The sequence below is a fragment of the Lissotriton helveticus genome, chromosome 7, assembly GCF_964261635.1.
Source record: "Lissotriton helveticus chromosome 7, aLisHel1.1, whole genome shotgun sequence".
NCBI classification, from domain to species: Eukaryota; Metazoa; Chordata; class Amphibia; order Caudata; family Salamandridae; genus Lissotriton; species Lissotriton helveticus.
In genome coordinates this window covers 1288082558-1288109675 of record NC_136068.1, presented here as the reverse complement: position 1 = coordinate 1288109675, position 27118 = coordinate 1288082558, and the positions used below count along the sequence as shown (strand labels likewise).

General features: G+C 46.9%; 1 protein-coding gene across 3 annotated transcripts in view; it reads right to left on the bottom strand.

Moving 5' to 3' along the window:
• LLGL2 (LLGL scribble cell polarity complex component 2) overlaps window positions 1–27118 on the bottom strand; it is an 876878-nt gene that overhangs the window by 37265 nt on the left and 812495 nt on the right. For all 3 annotated transcript variants that reach the window (XM_078654529.1, XM_078654530.1, XM_078654531.1), the window contains 2 exons: window positions 24517–24567; window positions 13263–13305 (listed from right to left, as the gene is read on the bottom strand). In XM_078654529.1, coding sequence (XP_078510655.1) covers window positions 13263–13305; window positions 24517–24567 — 94 coding nt within the window. The remainder of the gene's footprint in view (window positions 1–13262; window positions 13306–24516; window positions 24568–27118) is intronic.

The window sequence follows — 27118 nt, the reverse complement described above, 5'->3', positions numbered from 1 at the left end:
AGATACAAAATGTGCCGCCATGGTTGCAGGACTCTGCTCTGCTGCTGCAACAGAAGATCATCCTGAAGTAACAACTTGATTGGAGGACAGATGCTCATGAACAGGAATTCCAGGTACCATACTCTCCTGGTCCAATCTGGTGCCACTAAGATGACTTGATTGCCATAAAACAAAAAGGGGTAGGGCCCTTGGAACTGAGCGAGGTTATACCACTAGTATACCCATAAAACAAAAGAATATACCTAGGCAGGGACTACTTCTAAACGGAGGTTCCGGGTCTCTCACACTGCCAGATGAGGCTTTCTGTTCCACTATTAAATGTGTATTACTACCGAACAAGTTACTTAACTTCGGTAACAATATATCTGTAAGACACATTGGTTAGTTATAGGTTCCTTACCTTAGAATTACCCACAGGCGTCAGACTAGATCCAGAAAGTTTTTCGTCAGCAGTACCTCTGCACGTCGAAAGGTGGCATCAGTCTGCTCCGCGTCCGTCGTTGGCGTCGTGGTCGCCGGGATGACATCGCGGTAGCTACTTGCGTGCTGACATCCGTTCTGTACACAACGTTCCGCGCCAGAAACGCAGAGCCATGCAAGACATTGACCACTGCTGCACAAAACTTGGGCCCTGAAAGGATGTCCCTAACCCTAGAAATCAGTTCGCAGAACAGGGATGATGGGTTGAGCAGTAAGGAATCTATAACTAACCTATATTTCTTACAGATCGTTATCAAAGGTAAGTAACTTGTTCATCTGAAAGAAACAATTAGTTCTAGATGCCTTACCTTAGAATAGATACCCAAGCAATACCAACCCAGGAGGTGGGTCTTCAAACTAAATTCACACCTGGTGAACAGAACGGGCAAAGAAGCCGTCCCTCCGGACTTGACTGTCCTGGCAGTAGTGTTTTGTAAACGTGTGCAGCGCTGCCCACGTAGCTGCCTGACAGATGTAATTTAGAGGGACTCCTCGTCCCAAAGCAGTAGTGGCTGCTGTCGCCCTGGAAGAAAGGGTGCATAGCCCCACTGGAGGCTCCTTTTTCGCTGCAGAATAGCAGGCTTTAATACACAAAACAACCCATCTGGAGATGGTCCTCTTGTGTATGGCCTGACCTTTCTTGGCGCCCACGTAACCAACAAAGAGCTGGTCATCCACCCAGAACTGTTTGGTGCGATCCAGATAAAAGGAAAGCACACGTTTTGGGTCCAGACGGTGGAGCCTCTCTTCCTCTTTAGAAGGATGCGGAGGCGGAAAGAAGGTGGACAAAGTGATGGTCTGCCCAATATGAAAGGAGATGACCACCTTGGGAAGAAAGGATGGACGCATTCTTAGGACAACCATGTCCGGATGTACAGACAGAAAAGGAGGCTTAGATGAAAGAGCCTGGAGCTCCCTCTTCTGGCAGATGTGATGGCTACCCAGAATGCAGTCTTCAGAGTCTGAGAGGACAGTTGTGAAGTGGCTCAAAAGAAGTGCACATCAAATAGGTCAAGACCAAATTCAAGTCCCACTGAGGCATTACGAAGGGGTAGGAGGAAAGAGATGAGTAATGCCTTTTAAGAAACGATTTACAACCGGGACTTGAAGAGAGAAGGCTGATCAGGAAGCCTAAGAAAGGCAGAAATGGCAGAGAGATAGCCCTTGATAGTGCCCAGAGCAGAGCCCTGCTGGGCCAAAGAAAGAAGGTACAAGAGAACCTCAGAAAGAGGGGCAGAAAGGGGATCCACAGCCTTTGATGAGCACCATGCCACAAATTTGTTCTATCAGCAGGCGTACAACGTCTTAGTGGAGGGACGCCTGGCTGCCAAGATTACATCACAGACTTCGAGAGGCAAGTCAAATGACGTCAACAGCCAACGCTCAATCTCCACGCAAGGAGGTGGAGGCTGGACAGGTTCGGGTGAAGGACCGTCCCCTGCTGCTGCAACAAGATCCTCCCGAAGAGGAAGTCTGATCGAAGGATCGATGGCCATGTTGAGCAGCGTGATACCAGACTCTTTGTGCCCAATCCAGAGTCACGAGAATGACGATTTCACACTCTGGGCAGAAGTGGTATAGGTGGAAAGGCATATAGAAAACCGCAACTCCACCTGGAACGAAAAGCGTTGCCTAGGGAGTGCCGCCTTGTAAATTCCAACGCGCAGAATTGCTGACATTACATGTTCTCTTCGGAGGCGAATAGATCTAACCAAGGCCCTCCCCACTGCTGAAAGAGACCTTGCACCATCTCCAAGTGAAGACGCCATTCATGATCCATCATGCACCTGTCGCTGAGTTTGTCCGCCCTGGCGTTCAGTGAACCTGCCAGGTGTTGAACCACCACGGATATGCCCTGATGTTGCACCCATGTCCAGAGGCGGAGGGACTCCTGACATAGGGTACACAACCCCACCACGCCTTGTTTGTTGCAGTACCACATGGCGGTGGTGTTGTCTGTGAACCCCTGTACTACTCTTCCCCGAACAGAGGAAAGGAAGGCTTTGAGTGCAAGATGGATCGCCCGAAGCTCCAGAAGGTTGATGTGGAACCCGGACTCCGCTGGAGACCAGAGACCTCTGATCTCCGCCTCTCCCATGTGGCCACCCCATCCTAGAAGGCATGCATCTGTCACCACTGTGGTCTGGTTGGGGAAGGGAGAGGGACCTGCAATTGACCAAATCCTGGTTTGTGAGCCACCACTGCAACTGTGTCCTCAGGGTCACTCCCCACGGCTCCTCCTGGGTGCCCGTGTCTCCCTCCAAGCTGCTGCCGAGGGTTCACCGCCCCTGGTGTCGGTTGACCTGCTAATCTTTTTTTCTTCCTCCCATACTTTTGTAACTTGCCTTTTTGTCTTTTTTTTTGCTTTTTGTCTCCCTCAGCCCGACGCTGTTCAACATCTACATGGCACCGCTCGCCCACGTCGCACAACAACATAACCTCAACATCATCTCCTAAGCTGATGTTACCCAGCTGTTCATATCCCTCACTGAAGACCCCCCACACCACCAAAGCCAACTTCCACAGAGGAATGAAGGCCGTAGCCGACTGGATGAAGGACAACAGACTGAAGCTGAACTCAGACAAGATGGAAGACCTCATCCTCGGACCCACCCCATCAGCTTGGGACGACTCTTGGTGGCCCAAATCGCTAGGCAGAGCCCCGGAACCCACAGACCACGCAGGCAACCTGGGGGTCATCCTTGACTCCACCCTCTCCATGACCAGGCAAGTCAACGCCGTCTCCGCGTGCTGCTTCAACACCCTCCAAATGCTCCGCAGGATCTTCAAATGGATCCCCCCCCCCCCCCGACACGAGAAAAAACGTCAACCAGGCCCTCATCACCAGCAGACTCGACTACGGGAACGCCCTCTACTCAGGAACAACAACCAAGCCCCAGAAACGACTACAACGAATCCAGAACGCCTCAGCACGACTGATCCTCGACGTCCCTCCTGGGGTGCTGGTAAGTTCAAAGGGAAGTACAGTAAACTGAAAGTTCTGGTGGCCTACCGTGAACCGCAGGTAATGCCGGTGGGCACACAGGACGGGGATGTGAAAGTAAGCGTCCTGCAAGTCCAACGCTACCATCCAGTCTCCAGGGTCTAGGGCAAGCAAGACTTGCGCTATCGTCAACATCTTGAACTTCTCCTTCTGGAGGAAGCGGTTGACGTTCCTGAGATCCAAGATAGGACACATGACTTTGCCCTTCTTGGGTACCAGTAGTGGGAATAGCAACCACCACCTACTTCTGGGGCAGGAACGCGCTCGATGCACAAGTTACTTACCTTCGGTAATGATATATCTGTAAGAAACATTAGTTAGTTATATATTCCTTACCTTAGAATTACCCCCAGGCCTCAGACTGGATCTGGAAACTTTTTCTCGTCAGCAGTATCTTGGAAGGTGATGTCAGTCAGCTCGGCGTCCGTCGTCGGCGTCTTGGTCGCCAGGATGACGTCGCGGCAGCTACTTAGATGCCGCCCTCGTGCGCTGGCTTCAGTTCCGTTCACGACTTTCCACGCCAGAAACGCAGAGCCATGCAAGACACCGACCATTGGTGCACAAAACTAGGGCCCTGAAAGGATTTGCTTAACCCTAGAAATCAGTTAGCAGAATGGGGAGGATGGGTGTGGCAGGTAAGGAATCTATAACTAACTAATGTTTCTTACAGATATATCATTACCGAAGATAAGTAACTTGTGCATCTGAAAGAACCATGTTAGTTATAGATTCCTTACCTTAGAATAGATACCCCAGCAATAACAACCCCGGTGGTGGGTCTGCAAACCAAGATCACACCAGAAAGTCCTGGAGAACAGAACGGCCAAAGAAGCCGTCTCTCCGGACTTGGCTGTCCAGGCAGTAGTGTTTGGTGAACGTGTGCAGCGATGCCCACGTGGCCGCCTGACTGATGTAATTCAGAGGCACTCCACTTCCCAAGGCAGTTGTGGCTGCCGCTGCCCTGGTGGAGTGAGCGCGTAGCCCAACTGGAGGATCCTTTTTAGCCAGAGAGTAACAAACCTTAATGGCACATAACCAAGGTCAGCTTGCAACTGTGGTGGGATCTGATACATTGCATTAGGTGGGCCTTGACGGCCGATTTCCACTGAGTCATAGCTTAACCAGGAACTTGAGAGAGAAGTGCATAGTGAATAATGACCAGCAAGAAGTACCACACCACTAGGAAAGGTTTTAGGCCCAAGCTAAAATGTTACCTAGACTAAAGATCCTGCCCCTTTCCATTACTTTCTATATGGAACAAATGCTTAGACATAAAGGGAAGAAATTTCCCATGACTATAAAAGTTATTTATGATGGCTGGCGGGAGGAAATATTAACGCCCTGGTGCGTTGCAGAAGTGACAAAGATTTCATGTTCAAACACAGGTCCCTATAAGAGACATTAAGCAACAGAAGTAAACCTTGGATGGTCCCCCTAGACCAGGAAAAAAGGTAAACAGTGCATCCCCACAACGCAACAAAGTACCCACCAAGAATAAACTCGGGTAGAAACACTAGCACAAAACCTGTATTTATTTATAGTCTTATATAGCGCGAACGTGACCCACGAGGGTATCAGAGCACTTTACAGTAGAAGAATAACAATGGAATAGGTAGTCAACACAAACAAAATGTCAGTTTGTCATAATAGAAATATAAATAAAAGGTATATACATAGAAAAAGTAAAGGACCAGCAATAGAATCTGCAGAACAACGTGCATTAGACTGTTAATGGACTTTAGGACATTGTGCTATCAGCCAAACATATTCCTAGATCGATTAAAGGTGGATATATAAAAGTAAAAATGATCAAACAGAAAGAATGGGTGTACATAACTGTAGGAAATGCTTCTTATGGACATGGTTAGCCCCTGCAATATCCTTGTAGATTTCTGGATATTGTAAGTGACCCGGGAAGCCATAATCAGTACATGCACTGGACACTCGTCATTACGAGTTCCCTGGCTCCATGATGGCTTCACTGAAGTATGGGATGTTTGGTGCTGATTCCAGTGTCAGATTTATTAAAAACTGGACACAGAGGAACCCTTAGAGAGGTGACCTGAAACCTACCAACCGTAGAGGCCATGGCCCGATCTACAGAGTCAGTGGTATCCATACCACAGCAAATAATTGGTTTATCAATTTGTTGCCCATCCCATACCAGCGGGATACGTTTGTTGAGGATCATTTCCGCAAGGGAGGGCAGCAGGTGCTCCAACAAGTCCCATAATCCATGGTTGAAGCATCAAAGGACACCAGAAGAATTGAGAGATCGCAGTGCAGAACTGGTGGAGGCGAAAATATGCCTGCCACATGTATCTAACTGCGTGACCTCTCTTTCTAGGTAGACAGCAGGAAACATATCAATATTTTGAGAGCCTAGGCAGCCTGAACCACAAACGTATGATGAGTTGGATGTCTAAGGATCCATGTTAGATCTCCAGAGGCCAGTTGGTGTCTGTGAGAAACAGAGCAATCCACAGGGTTACTGGTTTCAGGATTGGCCCAAACCCCCAACAGGACATCAATAAGAGCCTCACTATAAGGAAGCACCGGCTCCACCCCTGATCGGCCTGGATACAGGACACCAATTAATGGATCTTTTGTCATTTCCCCGGACAGACGGAGGTTTGAGGCTGGGGAAGACTCCAAGCCACTGGCGTTCCCCAACTCAATCAACCAGCTAGATTCCATAGGAGGTTCTCTCTATGGAGTTGGAAAACTCCAAACCCTCACCATCACCTCCATCATAGTGTTCCTCTGCGGTAAAAAGAGGAGGGAAGACTTCTGAGACTTGCGACTCCAATGACTCCACATCCGGCGCAGAAGAGCAGACATATTGGTGTCCGAAAAGGGAAGTGGTGGAGTGTCAAGAGGCGCAGTTGACTCCCTCCTCTAAGTCGGTGGGCCAGACGTCAACGCCGTTGTCGGAGCCGGTTGACCTGACCCAGATGCCGAAGGTGGTAACCCTGAAGGGATGTGCACCGGCGTGGAAACTGATTTGGAGCCTGGTAAACGGACTGATGCCGAAGGCGAACCCGCCGACATGTAAACAGTCACAGTATTGTGTTATATTCCATATATGTACCATAACATAGGCCCAGGTAACTTCATAACCCTTCACCTATATTACACTTATAACGGTTTACAGGGACTGACCGTTTACCTAGATACAACACTACATTCAGAACACAGGTTTTCCCTAGTTCGAAATCTCATACATTATGCATTAGGATTCTTGGAAGCACAGCAGGACTAGCATCTCTGTATAATATCTATGTATAAAGTACATGCCCGACTTCATCATTAGTTCGACACAGTAAAACAGCGAGGTAGGACCACTGGGGAGACCTATGGTAATAGTAATAGTAATACTTTATTGTACAGTTAATAAAAACAATTACAAAAACCAGCAGCAATAATAGCAGTTAAAAATATCTATAGCAGCCTAGGGAATAGTACTTGTGATAAGTTAAAAAAAGGAAAAAAACATCAATTAGACAGTACTAAAAATTAGAATATAAAAAATAGTTAGGGAAGAATGTTTGTCCGCCACTAAGGCACTTCTGCGATTCCTCGGGGGAGGTTTCTTATGGTTAACCTGACCCCCTTTCCCTTTCTGAGTGCGTTGCAGTCCACATTCCTTATAGGAGGCAGGCCGTCCTTTTCCCCGTATGCTCGTGCTTTTTGGTGGTCTGTCCATGTTTGTTCCTGTGAGCCAACTGTGCCTCTGTGTAATCCGAGTATTTTAGCTCTGGGGATGTGGAAAATGCGCTTTCTTTATCCGTTTATTCTTTCTTTGTGTTGATTCTGGCTTCTGCGGCTTCGATATATTTTACCAGTCGACAAGCCATTTGGACTTCGTCACCTGAAACGCAAGCCATGACTGCTTGCCTGCAGTACCTGATCCCTTTTTTGTTAAATAGTGGTCTCAACAGGTTCCTGCGTTCTTGCTGCAGCTCCTTGCAGATAGTGATGAGGTGTAAGATGTTTTCCTCATCATTCCCGCACAGGCGGCATTTTGCTGGTTTTGGGGGACGCAGCCAGGGGGCCATATGGTCTGATGAGGGCAATATTCCTAGCCAATATTTTAGGAATGACTCCTTTGTTTTTTTGGTGAAGCTGGTCAGAAGATATCTTTGTGGTGTAAGTTTATTGTAAGTTTGTACAGTTAGCCAACCGTGTGCTCGCTCCGTCAGTGAAGCTTTGTCCTGTAAGAGAGATTCTTTCCCGACAATGTTGTTTACTGCTTTTTTGAAGCCTGCCAGGTTCCCTTGTAGATCCCACAGTTGTCGCACCCCCAGTTTTTTTATTGCGTCCTCCAGAAAAAGCCTTGCTGGGCCATCTCTCCAGACCGGACTGTCAAGGCAGTAGTGCTTTATAAACGTGAGCCACGAGGACCACGTAGCTGCCTGACAAATGTCCTGCAAGGGAACTCCTTGTCCCAAGGCAGTAGTTGCTGTAGTAGCCCTGGTGGAATGGGCACGCAGTCCCACAGGAGGCTCCTCCTTGGCCAAAGAGTAACATGCTTTGATGCACAGAACGACCCACCGGAAGATGGTCTGTTTGTGCATGGCCCAACCTTTTTTGGAGCCCAAGTAGCCAACAAAAAGCTGATCATCCACCTGGAACTGCTGTGTACGCTGCAGATAGAATGCGAGCGCACGTTTTGGGTCCAGACGGTGGAGCCTCTCCTCTTCCCTTGAAGGATGCGGAGGCGGAAAGAAGGTGGGCAAAGTGATGGTCTGCCCGATGTGGAAGGGCGTGACAACCTTCGGCAAGAAAGATGGAAGGGTCCTTAAAACCACCTTGTCCGGATGCACAGAAAGGAAAGGAGGTTTAGAAGAAAGGGCCTGGTGCTCACTCACTCTTCTGGCAGAGGTGATAGCAACCAGGAAAGCAGTCTTAAGAGTGAGAAGATGTAAGGGACGGTTATGAAGGGGCTCAAAGGGAGCGCACATCAGAAAAGTCAAGACCAGATTCAAGTCCCACTGAGGAATTATGAAGGGCACGGGTGGAAACTTATGCGTAATGCCTTTAAGTAAACGATTAACTACCGGGGAATTAAAAAGAAAAGGCTGACCTGGAAGCTATAGAAAGGCTGAGATGGCCGAACGATAACCTTTGATAGTCCCCGGAGCAGAGCCCTGCTGGGCCAAAGAAAGAAGGAACAGAAGGACCCCAGAAAGAGGGGCGGAAAGGAGATCCACAGCCTTTGCTGTGCACCACGCCACAAATTTGTTCCACCTACAGGCGTATACCGTTTTGGTGGAGGGACGCCTGGCTACCAGAATGACATCACAGACTTCGGGAGGAAGATCGAAAGGTGTCTACTGTCGCCGCTCAATCTCCACGCATGGAGGTGGAGGCTGGACAGGTTCGGGTGGAGGACTGTCCCCTGCTGCTGCGACAGAAGATCCTCCCGAAGAGGCAGACAGATCGGGGGATCAATGCTCATACTGAGTAGCTCGGGATACCATACTCTCCGAGCCAGTCAGGAGCCACAAGAATGACTTGGGCCCGGTCGCGCCTGATCTTCAGCACTCTGGGCAGAAGAGGTATAGGTGGAAAGGCGTACAAAAGAACGCAACGCCACTCGCGACGAAAAGCGTCTCCGAGCGACTGCCGCCTTGGAAATTCCAACTCGCAGAACTGATGACATTGCACGTTCTCTTCTGTGGCAAATAGATCTAACCAAGGCTCTCACCACTGCAGAAAGAGACCTTGCACCACGTCCGAGTTCATACGCCATTCATGATCCACCATGCACCTGCCAGGTGTTGAACCACCAAGGTAATGCCTTAATGTTCCAGCCATGTTTAGAGGCGCAGGGCCTCCTGACATAGGGTCCACGACCACATGGCGGTGTTGTCCATGAACACCTGCACTACACTTCCCTGGACAGAGGGAAGGAATGCCTTCAGTGCAAGTCGGATCGCCCGAAGCTCCAAAAAGTGGATTTGGAGCCGGGACTCCGCCAGAGACCAGAGGCCTCTGATCTCCGCCTCTCCCATGTGGCCTCCCCATCCCAGGAGGGACGCATCAGTCACCACTGTGTGCTCCGGTTGGGGAAGGGAGAAGGATCTGCAACTGACCCAATCGCGATTCGTGAGCCACCACTGCAACTGTCGCGCAGCGCCCTCCGAGATCTGGACGTGATCGGACAGGTTGCCCTGATGCTGTGCCCACTGGAACTTCAGGTCCCACTGCAGAGCCTGCATATGCCACCTTGCATGCGTCACCAGCAGGTTGCAGGAGCCCATCAGGCCTAGAAGCCGGAGGGTCATCCTGACTGAAACCCGGGATAGAGGCTGAAAGAGCAGAATCATAGCCTGAATATCCCAGACTCGCAGCTCGGGAAGATAAACCCGAAACAGCGTCGAATCCGGAACCGCTCCGATGAAAGGGACCTTCTGAGAGGGATTCAGGTGCGACTTCGGCACATTGATTGAGAACCCCTGCAAATGCAGTAGGACGGCCGTAGTCTGGAGGTGGGTGACGACTGCCTGGGGCGAGCTCGCCTTCAACAGCCAGTCGTCGAGGTAGGGGAAGACTGAAACCCTTTAACTGCGCAGATGAGCTGCGACCACCGCCATCACCTTTGTGAACACCCAAGGGGCACTGGTAAGGCCGGAGGGGAGCACGGAAAACTGAAAATGCTTCTGGCCCACCATGAACCGCAGGTGGCGGCGATGGGCCGGCAGGACGGGAATGTGAAAATAAGCGTCATGCAAGTCCAACGCTACCATCCAGTCTCCAGGGTCCAGGGCAGCCAGGACCTGAGCCATAGTCAGCATCTTGGACTTCTCCTTCCAAAGGAAGCGATTGACTTCCCGGAGGTCCGAGATGGGGCAAAGGCCCCCCTTGTCCTTCTTGGGGACCAGAAAGTAGTGGGAATAACAATCACTCCCAACTTCCTGACCGGGAACGCACTTCAATGGCCCCCTTGTCCAGGAGGGCCATGACTTCCTGACGGAGAAGAGCCTAATGATCCCCCGACAGTCGGTGGTATAGAGGTGGCATGGCTGGAGGGGAGGACAGAAAGGGGAGCAAGTAACCTGGGCAGATTATCTGCAGCACCCACATGTCCAATGTAATTTCGCGCCAGTGGTGGGGTGGTGACGGACCCTGCCAACCACCGGCGTGGGGTGCTCCCTTAAGCTCGGATTAGGAAGGCTTAGAGGCGGAAGGTGGACTGACCCGCGCGCTGGTTACCAGACCCGCCCCTGCGGAATACACGTCCGCGTCTGCGCTGAGGCTGATTCTGCACAGGCTTTGTGGAGGAGCGTGCTTGGATGCCTTTGCCCTGGCCATGAAAGATACGAAACCCAGGCATGGCAGGGTTCTTTGTGGAAAGACCCAAAGACTTGGCCATGGCCCGCAAGTCTTTAAAGCTCTCAAGGGCATTGTCAGCGTTGTCGCCAAAGAGGCGGGAGCCATCAAAGGGCATGTCCATGAGCGAGCCCTGGACATCGGGCGAGATCACCAGGCGCCGGGCGATGACGCCTAGCGACATTTTTATCCACCGGTGCTCCTGAGGCCGGCCGCAACCAAGTGCCCAAGAGGACTTTGGTGAGGGCCTCATTGAAAGGGAGCAGCGGCTCCGACGACGTATACGCCATCTGGAGCACCTCCGTAAGGAGGTTGGTCCTAAGTGTCAACGTAGGGAGGTCGAGATGGAGAGCCTCCGCAGCCCGACGCAGCACCACAGTGTAGGAAGCCCCCCCTCCATAGTAGGTGGAGGGGAGGCAAACCCCAGGTCAGAAGACACATCAAGGTCGCCCTCATCTTGAAGGTCGTCTACCCAATCCTGCTCGGAGTCACACTACCGTGCAAGGGGGTCTTCGGAGCCGTCCCAGTCCTCGTCTGGCTCTGGAGTAGAGGGAGCCGGCTGCGGCGGCAGGGCCCGAGAGGGGGCACGCGGCGTCAGGAACGGTGCCGAAAACAGCGCAGAGCCGGAGCCGTATCCCAATGCAGATCCCAGGTCGGAACGAAATGGTCCGAGAACCGGGGCAAGTGTGGGATAAACGGCACCCAGTGCGGCGCCTGTGGCGGCGCTGGGGCTGGAGGCAAGGGCGGCGCAGGAAGCCAGCGGCGCTGCACCTTGTGGCGCTGGGGCCGAAGCAGACGGCGCTGGATCCTGTGGCGCCAGGGCTGGCGATGGTGGCGGTGCCACCGGACCAACAGAATCTGGACACAGGACCGCGGGGCCTGCAGGCACGCCGGCGGGAGCCCGAGGCCTAAAAAGGCGGTCCATGGCAGCAAGAAACTCTTGCATCTGTTCGGGAGTCGCCGAGGTACCCGGGTATGGCGGGTAGGCCGCAGGACACCCAGGTTGCGGAGGAACCGCAGGGGCGGAGTCCGTGTCCCCCTCGACCGCCTCTGAGGAGCAACGGGGGGACGTCGGAGAGCGAACACGCTTCTTCGACTTCTTTTTATGGCGTCGCTTACCGGAATCTGAAGGCAAAGACTTAGAGCCCGAGGAGCGACGGCTCCAGTCCCATGAGCGGAGCGGTCCCCTTGAACGGCCCCTAGACCCGTAGCCGCGGTGAGAGGAGTGCCAGACCTCCAGCAACTTCCAGCGCCGCTCTTGCAAGACTTCGGGGGCATGGCTCGACAGTCCCGGGAGTCATGGTCGGTCTCCAGGCAGTAGAGGCACACATCGTGGGGGTCTGCCACCGACATTTTATGGCGGCACGACCCACAAGACTTAAAGCCGGGCATCCCTAGGTGTACCAGGAGACAAGGGAAGGAGAAAAAAGTCTCAAAAAGTAGTCAAAAAATGACTGAGGTACGTGCTCAATCCGGATCTCTGCTTTCCGCGTGGAAAAAGAACGGACAACAGCGCGCATGGTTGGAGCCTAAGTACTCTCCGTGACGTCATCTTGGCGCCTACGACGCCAGTGACGGACGGGGAGCCGCAGGATACCACCTGCTGAAGTACAGGGGTACTGCTAAGAAGAAAACTTTCCGGATCCAGTCTGACGCCTGGGGATATTCTAAGGTAAGGAATCTATCACTAACACGTCTGTTTCAGATACCTTACTCTAAAAAAATACCCTCCCTCCTTGCTTCTGTATCCACATTTTTATATGTGGTGCCGATCACCCAACATTTAATCCATATTCCTCTGAGCCTCCTCTAAGATTGATGCAATGCCATTGTACCCCGCCACTCTTGATTTACAACGTTATGGGCCAGATGTAGGACGATTCTGTTTTGAGGGTCGCAAATTGCGATGTTTTACAACTCGCTATTTGCGACTCGCAAAAAGAAATGTACTAATGTGTCTCAGACACATTCAGTGATTCCCTATGGGGTTGCAAATGTCCTGCCTCATCAATATTCATGAAGCAGGTGGCAATGTGTTCTGTGAGCCACTACCTGCTCTCAAAAAATATTTTCCCCGCCCAACACAAAGGGGAAAGGGTCCCATTGGGGACCCCTTACTGTTAGTGACTGCAACTGCATTTTACGGTTGCAAAACAATCATACATCCCTCGGCGACTCGCTATTAGGAAGGGAAATCCTTGGCAAGCCCCTTCCTAACAGCGACTTGCAAACCCAATTTTACGAGTCAGTAATAGGTTACCGACTCACAAAATAGGGTTTGGACATCCTACAACCCTTTTTAGCAGTCGCAAACGGCCCGGTTTTTCATTTGTGACCCTACACCGCCTCCCACCTTCATCCTCTATATAATGCCCATTTTCATTTTACACAATTCTGGAAAGTGTTCCTTTTGTATAGCATGGCGAACAGTGCAGTTACTCACGTTCTGTCACTTTCTAGGGTGCTCTGGATCTCCTTCAGAACTCCTAGAGAAGAGATCAAGAAAGGGAATAATATTAGCCAAGGAAGATACAGTGGGCAGTCTGACAAAAGGCTAGATTTATTGACAATACTACTGACATATTAAAGAAATACTACAAGTGTTTTAGACACTGATAGTGTATTAGGGAAATTATTTCTTTAATATCCAATTACTGAAACACTGGCATCAATATGCTTACTGCAGGCCTAGTAATGAAAGACTGGTGCCATTATACACACTGATGGCCTGCTAACAAAACACATGTAGCAGACGGATAATGTTAGTCCAATCACAAAATAGCAATTAAGAAGATGGTAGACGCAGTAGATATACCGATGGACCACTGAGGAATGATTGGATACCCAGACGGTATTTATAGGACGGCCAAGATTGCGCTTGCGGTGAATGCCATTATTTGCTGCATGGAATAATCTCCTGCATGGGGAGCAAGTGGATCAGTAAGTATAACGAGATTATTGTTTTGAAATATTATTATTGTATAATGAGGACTACGTAGTTAGTTGTTAGGCACCTGTTCGTGATATTGTTTGTCGTGTTGGGTCCTGCATGGGGACATCATTTTCTTGAGATTTTTATTACAGCAGGATTTTCTGTGATACCGCAATGAGCTATCAGACCAAATACTTACACTACCTGTGGTTTGACACCAGAGTGCATACATTCAGTGCACTGCCTGGGTACTGTTTACGTAGTGAGCGTGCATGGCACTACTATTACCAATGGTTTCTAAATCTGTGAAACTCACATAATACTGGTCTGTGTAATATGGGTAGGATTACACTGATGTGTTACATGTATTTTTTAACAGGATTTGATTGGAGACTGGAACTGTTATAGGCATCAGTGCCTTACAGTAAACTACCCTATGCATTATGATTTTGCAGGTTATTTTCTTTGTATAAACATATACCTTTCTGTCCTTTGGATTTGCATCCAGATAATGCTCAGTGTCTTCCTAACTTTAAGGTGCACTAGTGGTTCTAGCTTGCTGATATGTTGGGCCTTGCACAGGGACAGTATGTTCTTGTGACTAATTAAAGCAGGACTTGCAGAGTTATTTCGGTGAGCTCTGACTTATTATCAGAACTCATACCTATACTAGAGTGATTTGAGAGCAGAGTGCATTAAATTGATGCACCGTCATGATACTATTTAAGTACTGATTGTGCATGGCACTAACATTACTAATGGTGTTATTCTCAATAAGACTACTTATATTAGATTGTATAAAATGGGTACGATTATATTTATGTACAACTACTCTATACACACACACACACCTACACACCTACACACACACACACACACACACACACACACACTTCTTTTGGTGGTTAATCTAGCAAATAGGTTAACTTCTTTACACATTTCTGGATTCACTGACATCTTTTAGTGGGTGATGGTGATACATCCGCAGTTCTCACATATGTAATTTTTGATTTCACAGGAGGAGGGCTGAGATAGAAAAGCAGGATCACCTGAGCGCAGGGCGACAGCGTTGCACAATCTTGCGGATAATAGGTGGGTCAGAGCAAGATTTTGCCAAAGCCCTCAATAGGGTGTCTTTTAAACAGAGATTGTGAAGTGAGCTCTTGTCCCTGTGAGAGTGGCTGAGCAAGCAGAGGAAGTGGTGTCTCAAATGCTGTGGGGAGCAGTGTTGTGCAAGATTGGATCTGTGCTGTATCAGAGTTGGACAGGACTATTGGAAACCTCTGCGTCAATGGATTTGGTGTCAGCGGCAAAGACTCAGGAGCCAATGTGGACCGTGGCACCAGAGACGGGGTCCGAACTGGGGCAGAAGGTGGGACGGACTCACAGGGTCTGGCTGATATAGTGGGTGAACCCACCGGCTATGCTCCATGTGGAGGGCCTTTCTGCTCCTTAGGGCCCATAGGCGCACTAGAGGGAGCCTGTAAGGAGCCAAAGAGCGGGACCATGGCTGTGTCGAACTCTTCGATCTGCTGGAGGGTGGCAGACAGCACTGGAAACTCAATATCGGCCTGGAACCGATTTTGGAAATGGCTCCAAAGACGTCCGACTCCAGAAGTGTGATCTAGACCCATGGGACCGTCCCCGTGTCTGCACAAGCAAAAGGGGGTGCTGAGAAGGGTACGGCCTCATTCAGATTTCTTATGATTCTTTTTAGACTTACTAGACAATTTGGGGCACGAAAAAGACTGGTCTTAGGAGCGGCGAGCAGCTTCGGCGACTCTTGGAGCAGGACTAAATCTTGGACTTGGACTGTGACTTGGAGTGGTATCGGTGAGGGGTTTTCTTATGCTTGGTGATATATAGTTTCACCTCCCGGCCCCAGATGGTCTTTTGATTCATCGGTGCATAGCCACTGCAGGCCTTGGAGTCGTGACTCGATCCCAGACACAACAGGCACACTTGATGGGGATCTCTGACAGGCATTTGCTTGCGACAGTTCCTACAGGGCTTTAACACTGCAGGTTTAGGGGAAAACATCCATTTCACCCTGTACCAATTAGTAGAAAATATTGAGTAAAGAATGCCTGAGAGACAACAGGAACCGCATCAGGAGTTAAAGAAAGAAAAGAACCGACGTCATCGCACAGGTGTGGCACCTACATAGGCTCTGCAAGTCATTTCCAGAGCAAAATGGTCTCAGTGCAGAGCCGCATGGCACCACCTTCTGGCGTGCAGTGGTACTGCTGAAAAGTTTCCAGATTCAGTTTGATGCTTGGGGACTATTGAAAAGGTGAGGTATCTACGGCTAGAAGTTTCAATTAGAAAACTCTGTTTAATGATTCATTGCCGTTGCAAATTCACCCTGTGCCCTGGGCACCCCCAACTTTTTTTGCTGAATGATACTGGGGGTAACTGACTGTCCGACTGACCCTAGGCTCTGTCTAACCAGGCCCAGGGCCAGTGCTATGCTGAAAGAGACACATTTAGAATGCAGTGAAAACACCTACATACACTAAGGTACACTATGGGTGGGGGTACCCCTGTGATTGGCATGATCTACCCTGTAAGACCCTAGTACATAATAGGGTAGGGGGGCTGAAACTACAGCTCAGTCCCTAGTATATAATATGGCATGGCAGTTTAGAGGCCAGCAGCCCTTTCTGCACTGCTGAAGCCTGAGGTCAGTTTAAAAGTAGCCCTGTGTTGCAGGGCTGCTTTTAAAGAGTAAATTGTGCTTAAACTCGACTTTGGTGTTTGGGGCACTTACAAATGGATAACCTACAATGTTTGGGCATATTAGGTACCCCCAGGGTCATCTCTAGGTGTCCTAGGGGTGGAGGGTCGGGTATTTACAAGGCAGTCCCTAATAAAATATTTTATATGCCCTGGGTTAAGTGAAGTTGCCCATTTCACTCCCCACATTGTGATAAAGTGCTGCCCAAAATCGACTTTGGTGCTAGGGGCATTGTGGAGGGAGGATCTGCAATATGTTTCCATATCCACAACCGTAAAGTCTCTCCTAGGTGTTCCAGGGGTGGGGGTCCTGTAGATATAAGCAGAGTACTTCTAAAATATGTTTTATAGCCCTGGTGCTGGAAAAATGGCCCACGTCATTTTCCCATTGCAAATCCCATGCCACATAAGTTATCATGGCAAGAAGTTATTAACTACTAACTCTTGATAGGAGAAGGCTAAAATACCATTCAAACACTTCCCAGAATGGTATTAATAAATCCAACAATATCATATAGTAGAATTTCTCCAAAAATATACAGACAAGAAGTTATAAGACTTTACTGTTTGTAAGTCCAAATTCAGCCTTCCAGTAGTCTGTCCTGATTGGTCAGAGCTAAGTGGATTATCCAAGCTTCTTTGAAGAGGCGATAAAGAGCCCCTGGGGTTGGCAAGCTCTGCTGGGAGGACAGTGTTCTGTTACACAGGAATGCCAGAGCAGGGGGAGGAGTCGTAAACTATGGACTTCAAGGGAAGGGGAAGACACCAGTGTCATTTACAACTCTCCTCTTTTGAACCCAGCCAGATGCTAGGCTTAAGGAAGGAGCGAGCAGATGCAAGGGGGAGAGACTGTGGAGATTAGCCATGCCAGGGGTGTGATTAGCCAGCTCTTCTCTCCCTGCTGGAAAATCAGGCATTACGAATTTGGAAGAATTGGTGCACTCTGGGAGAGGGGCGGAGCCTCTCAGATCTGCTGCTTGAACCTTAAGAAAGCAAGAGGGGCCAAACTGAGAAGTTGGATGTGCATTTCTTAGGCCTGCACTCTGAAGAGTGCCCCTTCTGCACCATCTAGAACTAGAACTGCAGCCCTGTGGACTACCTTGCTGTAAAAGTCCTAAATAGTGGACTCCCTGCAAGCCGCAGGTTAACAGAGCTCACCTGGAACATCACCACCAAGAATCCTCAACCTGGAGCACGACCAGTGGGTTTTGTCCAAGTGGATTGTGGGAACTGAAGTCCTCAACTTTCAAGGACCATCTTGAGCTCCCAGACCATTGGAGTGAGTTTGCGACCCTTTGGGACCCTTTGGAGAACTTCAGGAAGAAGTTCCAGAAGTTTGGAGAACTTCTTAAAAAAGCTCTACAAGGGGACCGACTCAAACTGGCCAGCCAAGAAGCCTGCCTTTAACCGCAAGTTGGCCTGCCGTCCAGGTTTGTCCCACTGAAAAGCTCCGTAGGTCCTACTTCTAGAGTATGACAGGGAGTAGTTGAAATCAGAGGCCAGCAAACCCTCACCAAGTCCAGCCTGGTGAAGAGCATCGAAGGGCCTCGCGAGAAAATGCTCCGTAAAAATGTCTACGTCCGAACGAAGAAAAAATGACCGGGAGCAACCGCGAAAGCCAAGCTGCCAGCCTGCAACCGCGTGTCGGCCAGGATCCTTGGTTCATCCCGCTGAAATGCTCGGGAGGTCGGACATCCATAAGTTTGGGAGCTCGTCGCAAGGCAATCCGGCGAACCCTCACCGAATCCAGACAGGCTGAGAGACCCCGGGAAGAAAAGCTCCAGAAAAGTTTTTAAGTCGGCTTGAAACTTTGATGAGGTCTATCATTACCAGATGTCCCGACAAGGCGCTATAGGTTTCTATGTGCTAGATAATGCTAAATCTTTGAAAATTCATATTCCCTACATTGGATTTCTGTCTTTTATAAATTGGTGTTGGATTTTTATTGTTAATTGCGTCCTAATTATTTACTGAATTGGTGTTTTTAAATGCTTTGCATACCGGTCTTTGAAGTTAAGCCTGCCTGCTGGCAGCCAAGTTACCAAGTGTTGAGCATAGGAATACGTTTCTAAGACCTATTCTGAGTCCTCAACAGTGTTAGTGGCCTTATTGCTAGTGGCAGATATACATTTGCCCGTACTAATAATAAACTTTCCAACAATTGCTTATACCTAACCTCAAGTCATTTTGATGTTGGTCTTATATTCCAAAGATTCAGAGGGGGCACTTGTCAGGAATGCACATTGCGTACACCTCGGTATCGTACTAGAGAATTAACGGAGAATTTCAGAGGCTTACTTCAACGAATACTTTTGACAGCTTCTCACTATAATGCAGTGACGAGAGCTTGAAGCACGCCTGAGAACCCCGTTTTTGTTCGAGACGGGAAGTCGACTAATTTGATGAGTCATCCTTTGATTGATAAATTAATTTGCTTTGATAACATTCCTGATAAATAGTCAATTTGCCCCGAGAAAGTCATTGGCTGAGAAGCCAGACGAAACACATGTTGGCAAACGTCTATTGGTTATTTGTAAAGTTGATGAAAACCCTTATGATCTGTACCCATGGATTGGATTGATTAAAATATGAATTTGGATTGAAAAAATAAAAATAAGGATTGGAAAACAAAAGAAGACACGGAATCCATAATTTTTTGAATGAACTTTATTGATTTGGACATTTGTTACCTATTAGTTTCTGCTCAGGTTGAGAATTTGTATGAGCAACATTTTAGGGTGCCAAGAATAGCATGTTTGGGACCACTATATAGGAGATGCACTAGGGGGAGGCAACTGAGATAAGGCTCTGTGTGCATTCGCCAGCATAAGGCATGAGGATCAATGATCTGTGGTCTGTTGGGATTAAGTTTCTTTGCAGTTTGCGAAGAACTGTTGAGGATGTATTGCCTCTGCCACCTCCTGAATACCTATTACTGCAATGAGCTCTACTCTCAAAATTCATGACTCGACCTTCGAAGCATTTAAATGTCGCTCACTATCAAGGAAGTGTAGGTTGAAGTCACCTATTAGAGTATTCCAGTTTTGAAATGCGATTTGGTTTTCTGTTATCCTGCCCCTAATGTTCCTGAGGTCCTGTCTATGCAAGGTCACATCTAATCTCAATTTGCCCTCTATCTTTTCCATCACGGTGAGGGACAACTGTATTGCCTGCTTGATGGCTTGCACAGAGGATTCTGTCCAGGAGCCCTCTGGTTCTTTGGGGTCTTGTTTCGGCTACAAGTGTGTTTGGGTTGTGTCAACCTGTTTATCAAAGGTATCCAGATTTGTGTTATTAGGGATAGCACCAGATTTGTCTTTGTTAACTTCAGTGACCTATGTTCAGAATGAGCAACCTTGGGTACCTTGAGACAAGGACCAGTCTCCTGAACGGGTTAATTCACTGACCGAGACAGGCAAGTATGCTGCAGTTCATGTACCTCCCCACTCACTCTAGGCACATTGGTTACGTACACACACTTTTGCATATCCTATTATGTTGAAGACTGAACTGCCACATCACCGGTTACCTGCCTCTACCTCAACACTTTCCAGTCCACAGATGCCAAGCAGGCTGACGTTTCGGTGTTGTGTGTCAGCTGAACGAAGGGTGGGGGAATGGTGGTGGTGGATTGAAGGGGAATGAACACAGTCACTCAAATTCTGCAATTGACACTTGTCTACACTGCCTGTATGCCAGTGACGCCTCATTGGTGTTGATCTTATCAACCGACCTGCTTACTTTCTTCTATTGCAGCGCTTGCCGTGCCATATGTTTGGAAGCACAAGCAGCCAGCTCAGACACCTCTCCCCAATCCACACCATCCGAGTGATGGCTGCATCTTAGGAGGCTGGTTGCCTGTATTGTAGTCAAAGAGTCTCTTGGCACAGCAGAATGCCCCTTCTACAGCCCCCACAACCCCAAATGGAAGGGGAACTTTTTGCACTTCAATCTAACATGTTTTTGCCTTTTGCGGGCATGCCTGCAATTCAGCCTCCTACACCCCAACAGGAGCAAGAGGAGGAACAGGGCATGGATGGAACGAACAAGCAGCCATTCCAGATTAATCTTGCCACCACCATGCAAGGATATGACAAAGTGTCAGGCACAGTCTTTGCCGGCCAACTGCATCACCCCCACCGATCTTTCGCTCCCAGCTTGCTGGTCAAGTCGTTAATGATAAATGTGGGCAGGTGAGACAAGTGAGTCACTGCCAGAGCTCTCTCAGCACCGGCCACCATTTTGTGACCCAGGGCACCTTGCCACAAGGCTTCATACTCCAAGATGCTACTTTAACCCACCCTCAGAACCTCTCTCTCTTAACTAATCTTTATCTTTCATTCTATTGGCACCATAACCTTTCACTCTGTTCTTTCTATATCTGGAGCCAACATTCATCTTTTCTCACCTCCTATTTCCTCTCTGTTGATCTCTTCTATGTTTTCCTTCTGAGACCTTCCCTCACAAAAGATTCCTTTTACAGTCTATTTTATTTTATGCTTTCTTCCACCCTTGGATGCACTGCCTTCTCTCCTCCCCGATGCAATTAGTCTCTTTCCAATGTTATCTCTTCCAGCCTTAATCACATTAAAGGGATGCAGCGAGGAAGGAGAGAGCAGCACTTTCTTCATTACTTTTGTTACTATAGATCATGGCTTACTAATGGAAATGATAAATATTGTGGTGGAGGCCAATTACAATATTCTTGTTAAAGGTCAAAGGTTAAATGTTGCGATTTATTAGCACCACCAGTGAATAGGTATTGTGGGATTTATTAGCCTCCAGGCTCTCTTCTATTCTATTCAATGTTTAAGTGATATTCCGGCATGAACTTCACAGGTGGTTTGAGTGTCACCCATTTGCATATAACACCCAAATTATCATCACTCTGTGCATTGATATTAAACAGGATTCGAGCACGATGAATGATTTTTCTGGCTTAGTTCAGACATGGGTGGCTCATTATAACTGATTTGCCATGAAACAAGAAAAAACCTGCACTGCTATTGCTAAGCTCATCTGCATATTCTGAAGAAAGTAAAAACTTCACATTGTTGGATTCTTGTGGGCAACACCTATATTAACATATCACAAAAGCCAAGGAAAAGAGGTATCCTATTTCATACTCACCTTAACATTGAGGCTTAAACTAATCTATTAACCACATATTGCAGCTTCTATATCAAACCCTTATCAAACCAAGTCCATATTTTGGAGGAGAACATGGAACTACTATTCCAACAGCATTAATGGCTACCACTTAGGTTATTTTAACTCACCTTTATTGGGCGTTCCAGAAAAAGATCAATGTGAGACTTAAAAAAAAAATCTAAAATCATGCTGCAACAGTGATACAGGGAACTTGATGACAATCGTATGCTTCTTCTATTCCTACAAAGTTTACCTTGCTACTGACTGCCTTGCAAACTGAATAAAAAGGGCTTACAGGTGTTCAAAGGGCTATAGATCAAGACTGTTAAGAACACTGGAAGTCATACTTTTATTGTTATTCACCCAAGAGCGAACTTGTATAAAATGTGTACTTCATTAAGGTGAAAACACTACTATTCAGCAGTTTTAAAGCTCAGAGTAGTCAATGCATAGCGCCTGGGCACCTACTAGTTTAGGCGCTTATAAATGATATGTAAACTCTACGTTCTTCTACTTATAATATTCATCTTAACGCCTAGTGCAGATAGAAAAAAATACTGTCTACCATCTAACATCACCACTTCATTTTTTTCTTAATTTATTTTTTAATAACAACTTGGACAGGATATAAAACGATATTAGCATCTGTTTAACACCCCTCTCTCCCCTAGTTTATTTTCTCACCTTAACCAACTACTCTCTCCCCAAGAACATGCTTTAGTTTGCCTAGATCTTGTAGTGACCCTCCGCCTTCTACTCAAATTCCATTTATCTTCAACCACTTACTCTTCTTCCTGGTCTCCTTTTTATCTGTCCTTATCTTCTGGCACTTCTTCAATCCCTTTTAACTAAAATGCTATTCTTCCTATACTTTAAAACCTCTTTCAACCTTTCTTTGGCTGTTTTTCTTTTTATGGTTCACTACACCCATACCTCTTTCAACTTCTTCAGCAGGCCAGCTAACTGTCATCCTGTTTATTCTACTCTAATTTTGCCCTCTTCAATCTGGCCTTTGCTGCACTCAGTGCACTAAGACTACTCTCCCTACCAATATCAATTGTATTTACTATGCACATGAATTATCTTGTACTAGATATATTTGTATCCTTTGATACGTTTTGATAATTTTAATCCTCCTTCTCTCGTTCATCGAGAAACAAGTATTAGCAGTTCTATTGAGTATCTTGGGTTTGTCATGACTTGGATTCCTTTCCTTATATCTTTATGGTTCCTGAACCACCACTTCATTTTTTCCCAACCAGATTACTCTTTTTGCTGGCATTAAGTCCAGCTTTTGCAGATTCTGTCACATTCAAGTAGACAATATTCAAATCTTTGTCTCCTTCCTTTCTGGAGACCGATCCTTGTACAGCATTGTTGTCAATTGTCTTTCCCTCATGCAGCCCCGGATGTCTTCTCATTCTTAATACCCTAAAACTACTAAACAGAGAATCCTCCTTCCTCTGTTTTCTTGGACTCAAAATGTGGGTGATATTTTTGAATCTCTTTTCTACTTTACTGCTCCCCTCAAACTTCGGATGTCTTTTACAACTGCCAAATCAAGCTATACGCTACTTAACATTTCTTTTCTACTTTCATTGCCTCTCAGTTAGTTTCTAATCTTATGCTCTTTTTCTGGTCGCTACGCTTGAATACTCAATAGATTTTGTCACTATTAGCGTAGACCATTCTCTTCTGCGGCATAGTTCTCCATTCCATCTTTTTGTTGTCTCCCTTCCAGTTGTGTATCCTCTTTTGTTTTCTTTTCATCACTTTCAGAGGAATTCACTTCTTGTCACACCGTATGTATCCTTATTTCAGTTTCTATCTGTAGCTGAAACTTTCAGTCTACCCATCAAGTACAGTTTGAATCCATTCATTTATCCTGTGCTCAATCTCGCATTCGCGCCTTCTCTCTTCTCTTTCCTTGGCCCCAAGTAATAGAAATTGGTCACTCTCGAAGTTTGCTCAGCCACAACTTTACCCTCCTTCCAATCTCTACCTAAGGTACACCTTGTATGTATTCATAGGCTATATCGTGATGAATGTTTATTTGTTTTTGATTTTTTTTATTATGCTTGCATTTATTCAGCTATTTGTAAATGCCTCCATAAATGTAATGGAATGAATAAACAACTTTTGCTGACTTGCCATAATGGCACTGTTGAATTCTGCTGTTGCCAACACCGTTTTACATTTTCAGGGATCTCATCTGTCTAAGGGCAAAATACATTCCTGGCGTTGAAGGGCAAATGCATTAATTTGCCCTGAAGCCCCTCCAGAAGGAATGGTTTTGTGAGCAATGGGTGTCTGCAAATACAAACCAAGCCAATATTAGCCCTTGTGGCTGTACACACAGGTCATTATTGATCTGTGACTGCTGCCAAACAGATTCTTTGGAATTCAAAGATTCAGAAGAGAAACTTCGAGGAAGACTCTTCTGAAATAAATCAATTTGTCATTGCAGTTTTGAAGCTTATAGTGGGACATAACCGTGTAGTTTACTAGCCTGAAATGAGAAGAATTCCAGTATCGCTTAGTTTTTAGTTCTGCACCTTTGTCTCCTTGCCAAAATGGAGGCTGGAGAAGAAACCAGGTTGAGCCAGTATGTTTCACAAAACAATCAAAAAGCCACACTTAAGATATAGTAAAGAATTTTGAGACTCGTCAGTAAAGTAGTAAAGCATTAACAGTACCACAACTCTATCCCTAGTACAGGCATCTACAGTTTACAAATAAAGGAACCACACTAGAGTACGAAGAATACACTAATTACTTAAAGAATTGCCCCAGTATGACATGGTGATTAAGAATTAGCTTCCAGCATTCACTCTAAATAGACCCTCCTATGCTCAGGAGAGATCAAGGGAGTACTCACTTTCGTCATTCAGTAATGCATGCTCCATCACTTTTCCTCTGGCTCTGCGTTCTGAAAGGAAAACACACTTATAAGGCAACTGAACAGAGTTTTTTTGCTTTATTTTAATTCGATTTTCTTCGACCAGCAGCATTTCCATTACAAACAGGTAACTTTTTTCTATATATTATGTATACATTTTCCCCATATCTTTACTTATTCTCTAGTACATACAGCAACTGTACAATATGTTGACATAAAATGAGTAATAAACTCTGTGTCATCAGTTTAGTCCATGATTGTAATGGTCTGGCATACCACATTGTAGCATAACCACATCTATTTAGCTCCTTTTCTCTCCTCCTCGACTTTCTAAGTATTGTAAGTCCTTGAAGTTCTGTATTATGTTACTTTGTCGCTTTGCGTTGTTAGTAGTTAGTGTACTAGTGGTTCCCAAAAGTCTCTAGGTCCTGAGGCCTGTGGTATTTCCTCTGCAAAGACCTCCATTGTCTCCTTTCAGAAGGTCATGTCAGTGAGCCAGTCTTTAAGTCTTGGGGGCATTTTGCTTCCCCAGCGCATAGCTATGCGTCTTTTAGCGAGTAGTAATGCAACATCCAAAAATTTCCGTTGTCGGGCTAATTTTAGTTTGAGTACTCCCAATATGCATACAATGGTGTGTTTGGTATTTGCTCGGATAACATAGTTGTTAGCTTGTCGGTGAAGTCTTGCTAATACTTGTGGAGATGCCCATGTCATATCTAGAAAGTCTGCGTTTGGTGTGTGGCATCTATGACAATTATCGTGCGCTCTAAGTCCGTATTTATGTAGTTTGTCCGGGGTGTAATATGTTTGGTGTAGGAATTTAAAGTGGATAATCCGTAAGTTACAATTTGACATAAGGATCTGCAACTGTGTACAACTATATTCACAGTCATGGTCGTCTATAGGTTCACCAATAGTTGTTTCCCACTTTTTAAGTGCAATGTGTGGTCCCTGTCTTTGTTCATCCTCTGATGCATTGTAGAGACGTGTTACTAGGTTATTACGTGTGGGTGTTAGTAGTATATGTAATGCATTCCACTGTGTGGGTTCCTCGGGAAATGCAGTGTACAATTCTTTAGGTGCCATACGTAATCGCAAGATTGCAAACTTCTTTAATGGCGCCTGGTGTGTGCAGAGGGATGGGACCTCCAGTGAAATGAACTTATTGTGCAGAAATACATTGCCCATGGTAGTTAGTCCCATCTCTACTAGTAATTGTAACATTCTCTTTTCTTGAGTAATGGTGAGTCTGGGACGGTGAGCCATTGGGAGTGCCTTGGTGTATATCGTTAGCTTATCTGCTCTATATGCCATTCAAGAGAAGTGCAGGAGACCGTGTGTATTTTCCCCCTCGGCGTAGTTGTCCATGGGTCCATTATAAATGTTTTCAACGGCGAAGGATGGACGCTATCTGATTCTACTGCTATATGCAGAATATGTGCATGGGGATTTAGCTAACAATGTGCATGCTGTGCTTGTGCACAGTAAAAGTATAGTTGGAGATCTGGAGCTCCGAAGGCCCCCTGGTGATATGGTTTTGTAAGCGTTTTCCAGCGTAATCTGGCCTGTTTCCCTGCCCATGTTAAGCGCTGGAGGGCAGACCTCAATTTTGTGAATAATGCTTGCGTTAAACCAATCAGTATGTTCCAAAACAAGTATAAGAACCTAGGCAGCACAATCATTTTTTGCAAAACAATTCTGACTGCAAATGATAAGGGCATTTTAATCCATCGATCTATTTGCTCTTCCAGTTTTGCCTTAGTTTTCTCAGATTACCGTTTCTGGATTGCGGTGTATCCATATGCCAAGATACTTGGGTCTATTTGCCATTTCAAGGGATAGTTTAGGGTTGGTTGTGTTGTGGCCGTTGTGAGCGGTATGACTACTGATTTATCCCAGTTTATTCGGAGTCCTGCGTAATGTTCAAAACAAATATATTCCCTTATAAGAGGATTTAAGTTAGTGTCGGGATGGCACATATATAGGATCATATCCTCCGCATATAATGATATGCCAATAGGACGGAGAGTGAACTGTAACGCTGACTTATAGTGTTTTTGACGGATTTTGCATGCTAAGGGTTCTATGGTTAATACAAATAGCATTGGTGTAAGTGGACATTCCAGTCTGGTTCCTCTACCTATGTCAATGGGATCTGATGTGTTCCCGTTTATTCTGACTCGTGCCCGAGGTTCATTATATAGTAGTGCTATCCATCGCAGGCTCAGGGAAGCCCATCGTGCGCAGGACTGCGAACATTAAAACCCATTCTATCAAATCAAAGGCTTTCGCCGTGTCCAATAGGGCCACGGTCGCTGAGATATCAGGGTCTAGTTGATGGTACAATGCAAATATTGTGCATATATTTTGGGTGGTAGATCGTGTTGGCATAAAGCCCGCTTGATCCGGAAATACCAGGTTGCATATTAACAGCTGTATGCTTGTTGCTATAATTTTGGTTAATATCTTAGCATCTATGTTTATTAGTGATACCAGGCGATAAGATTCACACCGAGTTAAATCTTTATCTGGTTTAGGGAGTGCAATCAAGAGTGTTTCGCATAGTGTTGCCGGGAGCTTA